The 14145-nt window shown below is 41.4% G+C and overlaps 1 protein-coding gene across 1 annotated transcript in view; it reads left to right on the forward strand.

Annotated features, from left to right (window-relative positions):
- The first annotated feature begins 4149 nt into the window (after positions 1-4149).
- STX17 (syntaxin 17) overlaps positions 4150-14145 on the forward strand; it is a 68840-nt gene continuing 58844 nt past the window's right edge. Inside the window, exons 1-2 of the mRNA XM_024193605.3 lie at positions 4150-4295; positions 6632-6813. Of these exons, the coding sequence (XP_024049373.2) occupies positions 6691-6813 (123 nt within the window). The 5' untranslated portion in view covers positions 4150-4295; positions 6632-6690. The remainder of the gene's footprint in view (positions 4296-6631; positions 6814-14145) is intronic.

Here is a 14145-nt window from a genome sequence, read left to right on the forward strand (position 1 = left end):
AAGAATTGTTAAAAATCAATATTAATAGTTCAGAAAACTACTTGGCCATTATTTAATCCTCTTTGGTGTTTATCATCTGGTCCTACTAACTTAAATGCTTAACTCTAACAGTTTAACATCCTCCCCAGTTTCTGTTGAAATAGAAAATATTTCATTATCACTGTAAGATATGAACCTATCCTACTTCTTTCTAAATACAGAACAAATATTTATTGAATACTTCTGCCTTTTCAGCATTATGATTGACAACTCTACTATCCGTATCTAGAAACAGACCTGTGCCATTATTAGGATTTAATTTTTTTTCCTGATATATTTAAAGAATTTCTTCTTGTAGTCCTTAAACTTACTAGCCATAGAATTTTTTGTTTTCATTTATACTTTTAGCTCCCCTTATCAATTGTCTGCATTTCCTAACTGCTCATTTTAACTCATTGCTATCAATTTACCCATTTTTCCATTTGTTGTACATTTATTTTAATTGCTATTTTCACTTCCCCTCTTAACCAGGATGGTTTTTAAATCAAAGAGGCTTTCTTATGTGACACTAGAATTGTAGGTTTTGAGGGGGCATCTAATAAAGCATTCTTGAATAAATACCAATTATCATTTACATTTTAATACTTAAAATTTTCCTCCCACTCAGCTTTGCTCATGATTTTCTCTCTTCTCCCCCCCCCCCCCCCAGCTTTGAGAGAGTGGGTATTTTAAAACACCAAGTTTATACATTACAGGTCAGGACTATATTCAGTTCATGCATAACAAATTGAATTAGATAATGGTTACTTGCACCTAGGTAACCAACCATTTTTTAAAATCTTTCTCAGTCAGAATGAGGTCTAATATAGAATTACCCCAAGATGGTTTCCATTCTTTTCTGTTGGAAAGTTATTTATAATTTTCTGAAACTTCAAAGGTGTTTCCCTGGTGTCAAGATATCTCCAGTGTATGTCCTCAAGATTGAAATCTTCCATCACAACACAATTTTCTTTCTACACGTTATAGATAGATGTTTAAGAGTAACTCATCTTGTTCTCCTGTCCCCCACTAGTTGGTGGTTTATAACTGTTCCCCACCAGTACTCCATCTTCTAATTTGTCAGTTAGAACAGCCTAACTATATTGTTCTTCGCATGAGTTAGGGGATACTTTTAAGCATAATTAATTTTGGTGCCAAGGAGTTCACTTCAGAAAACCTCTTAAGTTGGTGGAAGAATTCGAATCTCTTATTTTTAGAAATGGAAGCTTTAATTTTTCTCACTTGAAGAACTCTTCTGTTTTCTTCTAGCAGAGCTTCTACTCCCAATATACTTAGTGACAGTTGTTAAACATCTCTTCAACCACAGAGAGGAAGCAGAACCAGGAATGGTCATCCGGAATGAGCGCTGCCAAGGATGATAGGACCACTGGTGGTCGATGGAACCCAATAGAGCCAGTTTACCCAATGGCTAATATAAATATGATTGAAGGTTTCTAATCTAGCTATTAATAAATTCAAAAATAGTTTAAACAGGATCTCTCTTCTTTTTATACAGAAACCTATTTTTAGACCCTGCAAAAAAGTTAAAGGAGTGGTGGAGCAGTATTAGGCCAAGAAGGCCCTGCCCCTCAGCAGCTCCTAGGCATGCTCCCTATAGAGGACCTGCTTAAAAGGGAGATCTGGTAGTCAGGCATGGGGAAGAGTGAAGGAGAGACTGGCTGCAAGAAGGCATACAGGCTGTAGCCACTGAGTTAGAGCACTCTACAGGGAAAGGACTGTAACTGAGAGTAAGGCCAGGTCTACACTACCGCGGTAGTTCGATGGCTGGCAATCGAACTTCCGGGTTCGATTTATCGCGTCTGGTCTGGACGCGATAAGTCGAACCAGGAAGTGCTCGCCGTCGACTGCGGTACTCCACCTCAGCGAGAGGAGTACCGCGGAGTCGACGGGGGAGCCTGCCTGCCGCGTGTGGACCGCGTCTGAACCGCGGTAAATTCGAACTAAGGTATGTTGACTTCAGCTACGTTATTCACGTAGCTGAAGTTGCGTACCTTAGATCGAATTGGGGTGTTAGTGTAGACCAGGCCTAAGACTCAGCCAGGAGGCTGGGGTCTACCCCTGCCTCCTTTCCTTAGCAGCAGACAGGCCACTTGTCCAGTATTAAACTGGACAATCCTGCTTTCCTAGGGTTTGTTCCTCATCCAGTACTGAGACTAAACCAGCTATGGTTTTGTATCTGCATCTAATGGATGATGCCATTTTGAAGAGCATGCAAGATCACTTCCAGCTGTTCAGCCCACATCTCCAGGGTCACCCAATCATAGAATACCAGGGTTGGAAGGGACCTCAGGAGGTCATCTAGTCCAACCCCTGCTCAAAGCAGGCCCAATCCCCAGACAGATTTTTGCCCCAGATCCCTAAATGGCCCCCTCAACGATTGAACTCACAACCCTGGGTTTAGCAGGCCAATGCTCAAACCACTGAGCTATCCCTCCCTGATAATGGCAGGCAACAGCTGTGATTGACAGGTAATAGCACAGAAACTGGCCCAGGAGAACAGTCATGGTCACCAAAGAAGAAGACATCTGGGCCAATGGGGTCTTTCAAAGAAACAGGTGGAGAAGAAACATTGACCAATGGAACTAGGGAGGGGGCAGTGGTTAGCAACCGCTGTGGCCAATGGCTGTGAGGCAGGATGGAACTTGGGAGGATATCGGGGGTGATACCTGATGACAGCAGCGGCCAATAGGTGATGGGTGTGTGACACCTGCACAGCAGCTGGGTGTGCAGTGTGGGAGAGCCATTGGCTGGAGGCAGAGGAAGACATGAATCAAGGATACAGAGATGGGGAAAGGATGCACTCTGAAAAATGGCATCGCTTGTGTGGCATGACCTTGCACGCACCATGCATGTGAGGTGTCACACCAGCAGAAGTAGGGGCAGGCCCATGCCATTCCCAGATGCTCCAGAATGTCTGGTATTCTGGGAACGCCTGAGTAGCTACCCTATGTGGAGGAACAACTAGACTCTAAGAGTGAGCTGAGAAGCCCCCACTATCCCTCAGCTGAGGCTCTGAACTACTGAGGCTGTGCAAGCAGAAAGATGGGGCTAGGCCCAAACTGAAGGGAACATAGGGAAGATAGGAAGTGGTCCAGGGGAGACTGATCTGGAGTGGCAGTCAGAAGGGACTGAGCCACCCTTTCTCCCCATGGGCCCTGGGCTAGGACTCAGTGGAGAGAGAAGGCCTGGGTCCGCCTACTCTTCACTTCTTCCCTGGCTGCCTGAGAGATCCCGTCAGACTCCGGTTGGGACAACAAAATGTGACTTGACTGCCTGGCAGAGTTATCCCAAGACTCAGACTGTCTGGCTGCGGCCTGACCCCTAGGCCTACTGCCCCACCAAGCGAAGCTCACTACAAAGTGGGGGGAATGTGAGCAACCTAGAAAAGAATGGGAGTGAGAGAAAGATGCACTTGGACAAACTGTTGAAGGGGTTAGGGACCAACTTCAGCAGCAGACTGCTGCCCAGCAACAGCAGCAAGTCTTGAAGCAGCAACATTTTATCAGGGAATTACTTACAAATATTTCCCTTGATAACAGAAATATACAACTAGGCAAAGTAAGAAAAATACTGTTTGGGGACTTTATAGAGTTTGTTCATTTTAAAGATGTTTACTGTGTATATTTTGACATATGCGGGGTTGACAATTTGCATTTTGAGAGTTCTACAACTTTAACTTTTTGAATCTCAAATCTACCGTTATTAAACAACCACTGTCTGATCCCTCCCCACATAGTTTCCCTGCAACTGTGAAAATATAGATCAATAAAAAATTTAAACCCCATAATCTTGCACAATTGTGCACATTTTAACTAGAAAAAATGCTGACCTGTAATCCACGCTAGGAGGAGGCGAGATTATAACAATTGAATTGGGCCCAGCCTCTCCCAAGTACAGGTAGCAAAGTGACGCCTAGCAGGGAGAAGAGGGGCTGGGCTCTGCAGGGCCGGGGGCGGCGGGCTGGGCAGTGCCGCTCTGTGTGTGCGGGTGCCGGGGCGCGCTGCGGGAAGCAGGCCGGGCGGTCGGTGGCCGGCGGGGAGGACGTGCTGGGCGCTCCTGGCTTAGGAAACACCCGGCACGTGGTGTGGTGTGGCCGGGCCGGGGGCGGGCGCTCGCTGCTCTCTCTGTCCAGCCGCCGCTTCGTTCCTTCCCGCAGCGCCTGCTCCGGCCCCTCCCCGGGCTGCCCCCAGCTCGGGTCCCAGCGGCGCCGCCTCTTGCCCGGGTCCCAGCGGCAGCGCCTCCTGCCCGGCTGTGAGGTGAGAGCGGCTGATCGGTGTCTCCCCTCCCTGTCCCCCCGGCCCCGGTTTCGTTTCTGCCCCGGGCGGCCCGATCCCGCGGGGTCTGCGGGCCCGGGCTGCGTGTGAGGCTCCGGTTGGGGGCACTGGACGCACCCCCCCATCGCCGGGGAGCGACTGACCCCAGGAACGGCGGGCGGCGGCGCGGGGGTGAGACGGGGGGCGTGATGTGTTGTGGTGGGGACGAGGCGGGGAAGTTGGGGAGGGACATGTTTCTCCGCCTCCCCTTCCTAGTCTCAGAGCTGTGGGCTGCTGCAGTACGTGTCTCCCCCAGTGGCTCCTGTGTAGCAGGGACTTGGGGCTGGAGGCTTTTGGAGTGGTGACTTATCCCCCTGTGCAGGTAGGGCACGTCCTCGCCTGGGTCTCTGCAGCTTGGCCGCACGGCACCACAACAGTGATTGTTGTGAGGAGTTAGAAGTACAGTCATCCGAGTTGGGTATCAGTCAGACAGTTCAGTTTGTGTCTGCCCTGCAACATTTCCAACATCACACCCGTATCGGGATATCCGCCTCTGCCGTACCACGTACCCATGTCTGTATCGCTGTAGTCTGGGAAAGTCCATAGGTCCTCAGCAGCGAATACTGCTTGGGGGACACACAGCAGCAGCCAAGGAGCAATGTGGTCTGAGTTGTGCTGTCCCCCAGAGAGTTGAGCTGAAGGACCTCCGAATGTACTTCCCAAAAAATAGTTGGGAGTCCAGCACAGTGCAATGAGTGGGTTACAGCAGTGCTTCCTCAAGTCTAGAAGCTGAGCCTCACTTCAGGAAAATGAAACCAATTGGGTCCCGTCAGAGCCTTGGCATGTGGTGTTAAAGACCTTCACCTCTTCATTTATTGCCTGTGCCCCTCAGGGTAGTGCCCGGTGCCCCCACTTTTGAAATCCTGGGTTACAAGAAGATATCACTCTGTAAGGATTGAAACACTGTTAGCTGTCACACTTACTATGTTTTAACCATGTGGTACGTGGACACAAACCACCGGTCAACTTCTTTGCTGGCATAGCTGAATGGAGTTATGCCAGCAGAGAATATGACCCCCATGTTTAGAGCCCTTCATGCCACTAACTGGTTACACGCTCAGTTTGAAGTTGTAATGTGGACACCTTGTGGTTAAAATTTTTGGACCTATACCTCTCTGAGGAAGATCCCTGTTGTGTGACATGGGTTGTATTATAGCATTGTTGTATAGCAACACTATTAGTAACATGTAAACAGTATTTTAATTTGATTGTTGATGCAGATATAGGATGGTTAGAGGCCGCTTCAAAAATATGGCCCTATAAAACTAAATAAAAATAGTAAGTACATACATTTTTACTTGGTGACATAATACAGTTGATAAGGGATACGTGTGAATGTACAACATGAAAACAGCACTGTATACACAACAGCTGTTCAAGTTTATTACACATTGTAACTTCAGTATATGAGTGGAAAGGAGTCCTGATAGGCTTCTGCAGAAGTACATGAGTATGAAACTTTTCAGGTGCATATTAATAGCAATCACTAAAATGTACATTACAGATAAACTGCCTCAATTTTTACAAAGTTTAGAATAGAATTAACAGGTACAAAAATTGGCAAAATTGGAGCCCAATCCTGTAAAATTCCTAGTGCCCTCAACTTCCACCGTGTCTCATAGAATATCAGGGTTAGAAGGGACCTCAGGAGGTCATCTAGTCCAACCCCCTGCTCAAAGCAGGCCCAATCCCCAGACAGATTTTTGCCCTTGATCCCTAAATGGCCCCCTCAAGGATTAAGCTCACAACCCTGGGTTTAGCAGGCCAATGCTCAAACCACTGAGCTATCCCTCCCTCCTAATCAATAGGAGCTGAGAGAATTCTCTGTGAAGAGACTGTAGCTTAGCGGAAGATGCACTTGATTTGAAAACATACCTCTGTTTTATTTTCAGTAACAACAAGTTAAAATGACTTCTAAAAATGTTGTTTTTAATCTGACAGTTTCAACCTTACAAATTTGTCACCTGTGCAATGTCTTATATAGTACTACCTTAAATCTAATCATACAGTAAACTTCAATTATCTGCTGAACAAACTTATTAATTAATAACATACTATGTTCTGTATTCTTCATATGTGAAGTTCCAGAACAATAAAGTTTCAGTAAAGGCAGTACTCAAATGAGTGGGAAACATTGACAGTCCACCTGTGAAGTGGAAGATGTACACAATATGGCTTGCATTTTTTTTTCTAAAAGCTCTCAGATAATTGTTGCTTGATGCTAATGATAACATTTATGACAGTGACTTGCTTAAATTTAAATATCTTTTTCTTTTTAGGAGTTTCTAGATGAGTAAAGTCTTATTGGTCAAGTTCTGACTTGATAGATATTTTTAGGATGTCTGAAAACGAAGAAAAAGTGAATATTCGTCGTCTTGAACCCCCCATCCAAAAATTCATTAAAGTGGCAATTCCAACGGATCTCGAAAGGTTGAGAAAGCACCAATTTAATATTAAGAAGGTTAGTTTTTCCTCTTACTATTATAGCTCTTATTAATGTACAGATACAGTTACACTTAAAAAATTTATACTGATTTCAGCCAAATGTAGACTATACAGTGAGATGCTTTGACAAAAATATGGCTGTTGTTTATTTGACAGTGTAGTTTAGTGGTTCCTTTATTCATCTATTCTGCAAACACATTAGTCATAGAAGGTTTACCTAGCAATGGATAAACCCACACATTTAGAAAAACTTCTGTTTTGTGTTAGTGTGTGTTGACCTGTTCTATCAGAAATAGGACAAATCCTGAGGTCCTTAGTTTTAACTCAATCCTTATTTAGACAAAACTCTTCTTTGCTTCAGTGGAAGATTGTTACAAGTGAAAACTGTGTAAGGAACTCGGGATTTGTCCTAGTATTAGGTTATTAGTAATTAAAATGAGGTGGGAGAAATAACTACACCTCTACCCCGATATAATGCGACCCGATATAACCCGAATTCGGATATAACGCGGTAAAGCAGTGCTCCGGGGGGGCGGGGCTGCGCACTCTGGCGGATCAAAGTAAGTTCGATATAACATGGTTTCACCTATAACGTTGTAAGATTTTTTTGGCTCCTGAGGACAGCGTTCTATCAGGGTAGAGGTGTATTATTTAGTGTTCCTTAAAGCAAATAGAAAAATCGTTAATGATTGGTTATTGAAAATTGTATCTGAATCTTAATACCTGATTGTATGTTTTCGATTGGGAATATTGGCATATGATTGTTGAACTGGAAAACCAATTGAACACAGTTGAATATTGCTCTTTTAAAGCGTTGAGAAAAATAAACCGATAGTTTAAATACCTGAGTGTATTCTGGGAACTACTATAAGAGACGCTATGTTTTTAAAGTAATTCTGTAGGAGATTTACTTAAGTGACACAGTTAATATTGAAATGGGTGGAGAAAAACAGGTGATGTATGAATTGTGAAGTAAGGAGCGTAAGGAACGTAATATTGATAACATTCACTCAGAAACGGTGAAAAGATTGAAAAAGAGTGTATTTAATGGAAGAAATTATATCTGACCCAGATCACAAAGCAATGCAAACCAAGGCCCCCAATCCTACAAAGATTTATACACATGCTTAACTTTATGCATAATGAGTAGCCGTATTAACTTCTCTATAGCTGCTTTTGGTATATAATGTTAAGTATGTGTGTTAACCTTTGTAGAATTGGGGCATAATTTTGTTTAATCAGCTTGGGAAAGGATGAAGATTTTAGAAGAAAAATTTGTGGGCCTCTGGAGCATTAATCAGCATGACTCATTGAAAGACCTGGAAAATTTCAGTCTCAACAGTTAATCTGGCAAAATTATACAGAATTGAAAATAGAGTCTTGTAATAGGAAGTTTTGGGCAACCTTAACTTATGTGATGCTACCAGCTCCCTGTATAATAAATAAAATGGAGGAAAGGAGAAGCCCTAAAAAAGGAATATCTGGTGTCCATTGTTAAATTTGGAGGTTACAGGAGGTGCTGTAACTCTTCTAAAGCTGTTGGTGAGCTGTGTTTCAGTGATGGCATAATGGATAGTGCAGTATGTGAACGAATATTGACATAACTGTTTCCACTGGAAGGAAGTTTAGAATGGGATTTTTTTCAATAGAACAACCATCCAACACACATCAAAACAAACTAAAAAAGCATTGCATCCCATTTGAAAGAAATACGTAGATATAAGAGACTATCTTGTAATAAAAGCCAAGGGTGGACAGACCACCTATTGAATAGAGTAATGCAGAACTAAGGCTTAAGTTTCACCATGCCCTTTCTCTTGCTAATAGACTTAAGCAGAATTAAATATTTGTGGCTTACATATTAGGTCAGAGGTGGGCAAACTTTTTGTCCTGAGGGCCACATCAGGGAATAGAAATTGTATGGCGGGCCATGAATGCTCACAAAATTGGGGTTGGGGTGCAGGAGGGAGTGAGGGCTCTGGCTGGGGGTGTGGGCTCTGGGCTGGGACCAAGGGATTTGGAGGGGGATCAGGGCTGGGGCAGGGGTGTGGGAAGGGGTGCAGGATCTGGCTGGGGGTGTGTTAGTCCCTAATTGGGCACCTAAATAAATTACCTGATTTTCAAAAGTGCTGAGTCATTTTTACAGTTTTGCTTTTCAATGTACAGCCACACTCGAATGTTAAACTTTGACCCTTCCATTTAAGAAAAGATTTCTAAGGCTTTGAAGAATTATAAACTTTCAGAAGGTCTTACTGTAGATGGAAGCGTTATGAGTTAATATGATTTCAATTATGGTCCTTCTGGATTTGTAATCTAATCCCATATGTTCTAGACTGGGGTACCCAACCTACGGCCTGTGGTCCATACACGGTCCACTACAGCATTTCATAAGGCCTGCGGCCTGCTTCAACACAATATACTAATGGCTGATTCATTAACGTTTTGTCATGTTTACATCATTTTAGTTTACACCAAGTGTGTAAATAGATAATACTGTACGTAGGTTGTTTCTATTTAAATACATATGAAACAAGCTGAACTTAAAATATAAATCAATACAGGTGACTTTAAATCGTATTAAAATGTGTAGAATCTGTTTCACCCACACAAGGTTGTGCTTAGGTTTATGTGGCCCTCCTGTGTAATAAGGCTGGGCACCACTGCACTAGACAATCAGAACAATAATACATTAGCTGGAATAGGTCTTTAATCATAAAATTTGTATATATCTCTTCATAATTTTTGGCTGAAATAAATTTTAGCGCCAGCAGTCTTGCAAGCTGTCAGTACCAACAACTAAACTGTTTCCTATAAAATATTTCTTGTTGAATTACATTTTAACCATATAAACCCATCACCCCTTGGGGTAAAAAGATAACTTTGTAGAATCTAGTCTTATTTATTTTGCCGGTTACTTTTAAGCAAAAATCATTAATTATGCCAAATTGCTTAAAGCAGCAACATTATTTACTTATGATGAAGCCAATGTCGCTAACCTCATTTCATGAATATTGATTTAAACCTTAGGTTCCAGAGATAATCCAGACAATTAATCTACTAAATCACTTGTTTGAAGAAAATATAAAATCAATGTATAATGAAATTTGACCTTGAGACCACCTGTTAGAATCTTGCTTCTCAAAGATGATAAAACAATATTTTGAATTCTCCTCATAATGAGGGGTTCTGAGAATCTAAACCAATATAGGAGTTTGAGAGGGCACTCCCCAAGAAATTAGCACTCAGTCTTTCTATTCTTTGTCAGGCTTTCTTGAAGGTCCCTATTATTTTCTATAAAAAGCAACAGAGGGTCCTGTGGCACCTTTAAGACTAACAGAAGTATTGGGAGCATAAGCTTTCGTGGGTAAGAACCTCACTTCTTCAGATGCAAGATCTTTCAGAACAGAATGTTAGTTCTGCCCAAGTCCACTGAGTGTTCTGAAGGGTGAGTACTCCCAGTGGGTATTCAGTAATCACTCTGGGCCCAATGTGCTTGAAAAAGTTCCTCTTAAGGCAGTGACACAGTTCCAGCAGCCTCTGCATAATAGAGTATGGTCTTCTGCAGTGCACCTCCTCTAAACTTCCTGACTGGAAGCTAAACAATGAGGTACATTTGCCAGAACCACACTCTCAGAGAGCAGATCTAGAGCAGGGGTGCTGGAACAATTTGTATAGTGGGGGTGCTGAGAGCCATTGAACCAAACTGTAAACCCTGCATATGATGGAAACCACTTCAAGCCAGGAGGTGCAGCAGCACCCCACCACCCATGGTTAAGTAGAATTTTCAAAAGTGCATGAGACAGGACAGAATGGAGACAGGAGACTCTTAGAGAGGTGTCATCATAGGTTGTATTTCTAGGTGGAGGCTGAACCAGTTGCTGATTACAGCCCAGAACCCATCTAAATATGCTACAGGTCGAGATGTGAAGGAAAAAGACTAGTAGAGCTGTCAAGCAATTAAAAAGATTAATCACGATTAATCGTATGTTTAAAGAATAATAGAATACCATTTATTTAAATATTTTCTACATTTTCAAATATATTGATTTCGACTATAACACTGAATACAAAGTGTACTGTGCTCACTTTATATTTATTTGATTACAAATATTTGCACTATTTAAAACAAAAGAAATAGTATTTTTCAGTTCACCTAATACAAGTACTGTAATGCAATCTCTTTTTCATCAAAGCTGAACTTACAAATGTAGAATTATGTACAAAAAAAATTGCATTAAAAAATAAAACAGTGTAAAACTTTAGAGCCTACAAGGCCACTCAGTCCTATTTCTTGTTCAGCCAGTCACTCAGATAAACAAGTTGTTTACATTTGCAGGAGATAATGCTGCCTGTTTCTTGTTCACAATGTCACCTGAAAGTGAGAACAGGTGTTTTCATGGCACTGTTGTAGCCGGTGTTGCAAGCTATTTACATGCCAGATGCACTAAAGATTCATATGTCCCTTCATGCTTCAACCACCATTCCAGGGGACATGCGTCCATGCTGATGACCGGTTTGCTCGATAACAATCCAAAGCAGAGCGGACTGATGCATGTTCATCTTCATCATTTGAGTCAGATGCCACCAGCAGAAGGTTGATTTTCTTTTTTGGTGGTTTGGGTTCTGTAGTTCCTGCATCGGAGTGTTGCTTTTTTAAGACTTCTGAAAGCATGCTCCACACCTCATCCCTCTCAGATTTTGGAATGCACTTCAGATTCTTAAACCTTGGGTCAAGTGCTGTTGCTATCTTTAGAAATCTCACATTGGTACTTTCTTTGCATTTTGTCAAATCTGCAACTAAAGTGCTCTTAAAATGAACATGTGCTGAGTCATCATCTGAGACTACTATAACTTGAAATATATAGCAGAGTGCGGATAAAATAGAGCCAGAGACATAGAAAACTCCTTGTGGGAGAATTCTCCGTCACAAATTTAATTATTGCATTATTTTTTTAACGAGCATCATCAGCATGGAAGCATGTCCTCTGGAATGGTGGCCGAAGTACGAAGGGGCATAGGAATGTTTAGCATATCTGGCATGTAAATACCTTGCAATGCTGGCTACATGCCCCATGCGAATGCCTGTTCTCACTTTCTGGTGACACTGTAAATAAGAAGTAGGCAGCATTATCTCTCGTAAATATAAGCAAACTTGTTTATCTTAGGCTACGTCTTCACTACGGGGGGGGGGTCGATTTAAGATACGCAGATTCAGCTACGTGAATAGCGTAGCTGAATTCGACGTATCGCAGCCGACTTACCCCGCTGTAGGGACGGCGGCAAAATCGACCTCTGCGGCTTCCCGACGATGGCGCTTACTCCCACCTTCGCTGGTGGAGTAAGAGCGTCGATTCGGGGATCGATTGTCCCCGAGAGGTCGATTTCTACCCGCCGATTCAGGCGGGTAGTGTAGACCTAGCCTTAGTGACTGGCTGAATGAGAAGTAGGACTGAGTGGCCTTGTAGGCTCTAAAGTTTTGTATTGTTTTGTTTTTGAGTGCAGTTATGTAACAAAAAAAATCAACATATTTAAGTTGCACTTTCACGATAAAGAGATTGCACTACAGTACTTGTATGAAGTGACTTGAAAAATACTGTTTCTTTTGTTGATCATTTTTACAGTGCAAATATTTGTCATCAAAAATAATAATATAAAGTGAGCAGTGTACACTTTGTATTCTGTGTTGTAATTGAAATCAATATATATTGGAAAATGTAGGAAAAACATCCAAAATATTTAATACATTTCAGTTGGTATTCTATTGTTTAACAATACTATTAAAACTGCAATTAATCACGATTAATTTTTTTAATCATGATTAGTTTTTTCAGTTAATTGCGTGAGTTAACTGCGATTAATCAACAGTCCTAAAGACTAGACTTCCTTTCTTTCAGAGAAAGAGGTGGTGACAATATTCTCTAGCTAAGGTTTGTGATCTAACTTGACATTGATCTCATTGTGAATAGACTCGTATGTGATGAGCAGAGGGGTGACCTGGAGAGGGCAACATGCAGGGACCACATCCTTTCACTCCCGGTCAGGCTCACTACTCTGGTCATATTAGCCACCTGGGTTCTTTCAAAGTACCTTTAGAGACACCACTAGCATCTTAGATATTATAATATACAGTATAATAGCACTCTTAATGTGTAAAGCAAAGCAAGATGTCTCAGCATTTCTTATGGGAATTATAAGGAGCAATAAATGCTTTTTGAAGAAATTCTGTGATCGTGTACATGTGGAGAACAGTTTTTTTCATGGTTTAATGATATTGAATTGATGTGGCAAATTACATTATGTTACAATCAGTTAAATAGTTTTTTTTTTAGAAAATATAGTGTAGGTCAGCTTTGTCATTATTTAATAGATGGTATAAACTGCAAAATTTAGGGTGTTGGTTCAGTCCCTTCTGTAATTTTTGTTAAAGAACAATTGCAATGATTTTATTGGCATAACGAGTTATGCAGGTGTTCCTAATACTCATTTTTTTTTAAATTGTCTTTCTGACTTAATTTAATTGACCTCAAACTACTATTCTTTTTTCTTAATACTATGCAAAATCATAGTATGAAGGACCTTTTCTCTCTAACATACTCTCTAAATTGAGAAGTAACTCCTGATTCCTTATATGATGGTTAGGAGACACAGGATCTTGGAATATTTTAAGTTGATCTGGTCTCCACAATTAAAAATAACACAAATAAAAGATAGAGGGTAGATAAAATATGCTATTGAAAGTATGATTTATGAAGAGATTGAATGAATTAATGTTACATAAAATGGCAACTCGTATTTTTTTGATTAAAACCTATGCTGTTTTTTGCTCTGTCATTTAAATGACTAAAAATGTTCATACGTGATCCTATATTTTTTTCTTATTTCATTTAATACATTATTTAATGTTTTAATTGTATATACCAAGAATCCCAATTTGTATTGTTTGCTGGTAAAATTATTTTTTGTTAAGAGATTTGCTTTTGTGGTCTGTCTCTGTGGTAGCTTTTTGTGAACTGACAGTAGCAGGGATTGATTTATTTAACTGATGAAAAGCTTTGTATGATGATTTTGATATCTGAGGTATTTATCATTTGAATCATTGCTGTGGCCCCAGTCCGGTAAAGAATGCTGCTGAAGTCAGTGGGACTCCATGCGTGTGATTGTCTTTTTTGGATTGGGGCCCATGTTTGTAACTGTTTTAAAGTATTAAAATTAAATGGCATGTACAGTCTCTTGAGGGGAACGTAATTCTCTTTATAAAAATAACATCTGGTAGCTTATTGTTTCATAACAGGAATGACTGGTACAGCTCTCCCCCCTATGTTCTTCACTGCTTGCTGTCATCTCTCTG

This window comes from Terrapene carolina, unplaced genomic scaffold (genome assembly GCF_002925995.2).
Source record: "Terrapene carolina triunguis isolate 2854851 unplaced genomic scaffold, T_m_triunguis-2.0 Scaffold229, whole genome shotgun sequence".
In the NCBI taxonomy this organism is placed as follows: Eukaryota; Metazoa; Chordata; order Testudines; family Emydidae; genus Terrapene; species Terrapene triunguis.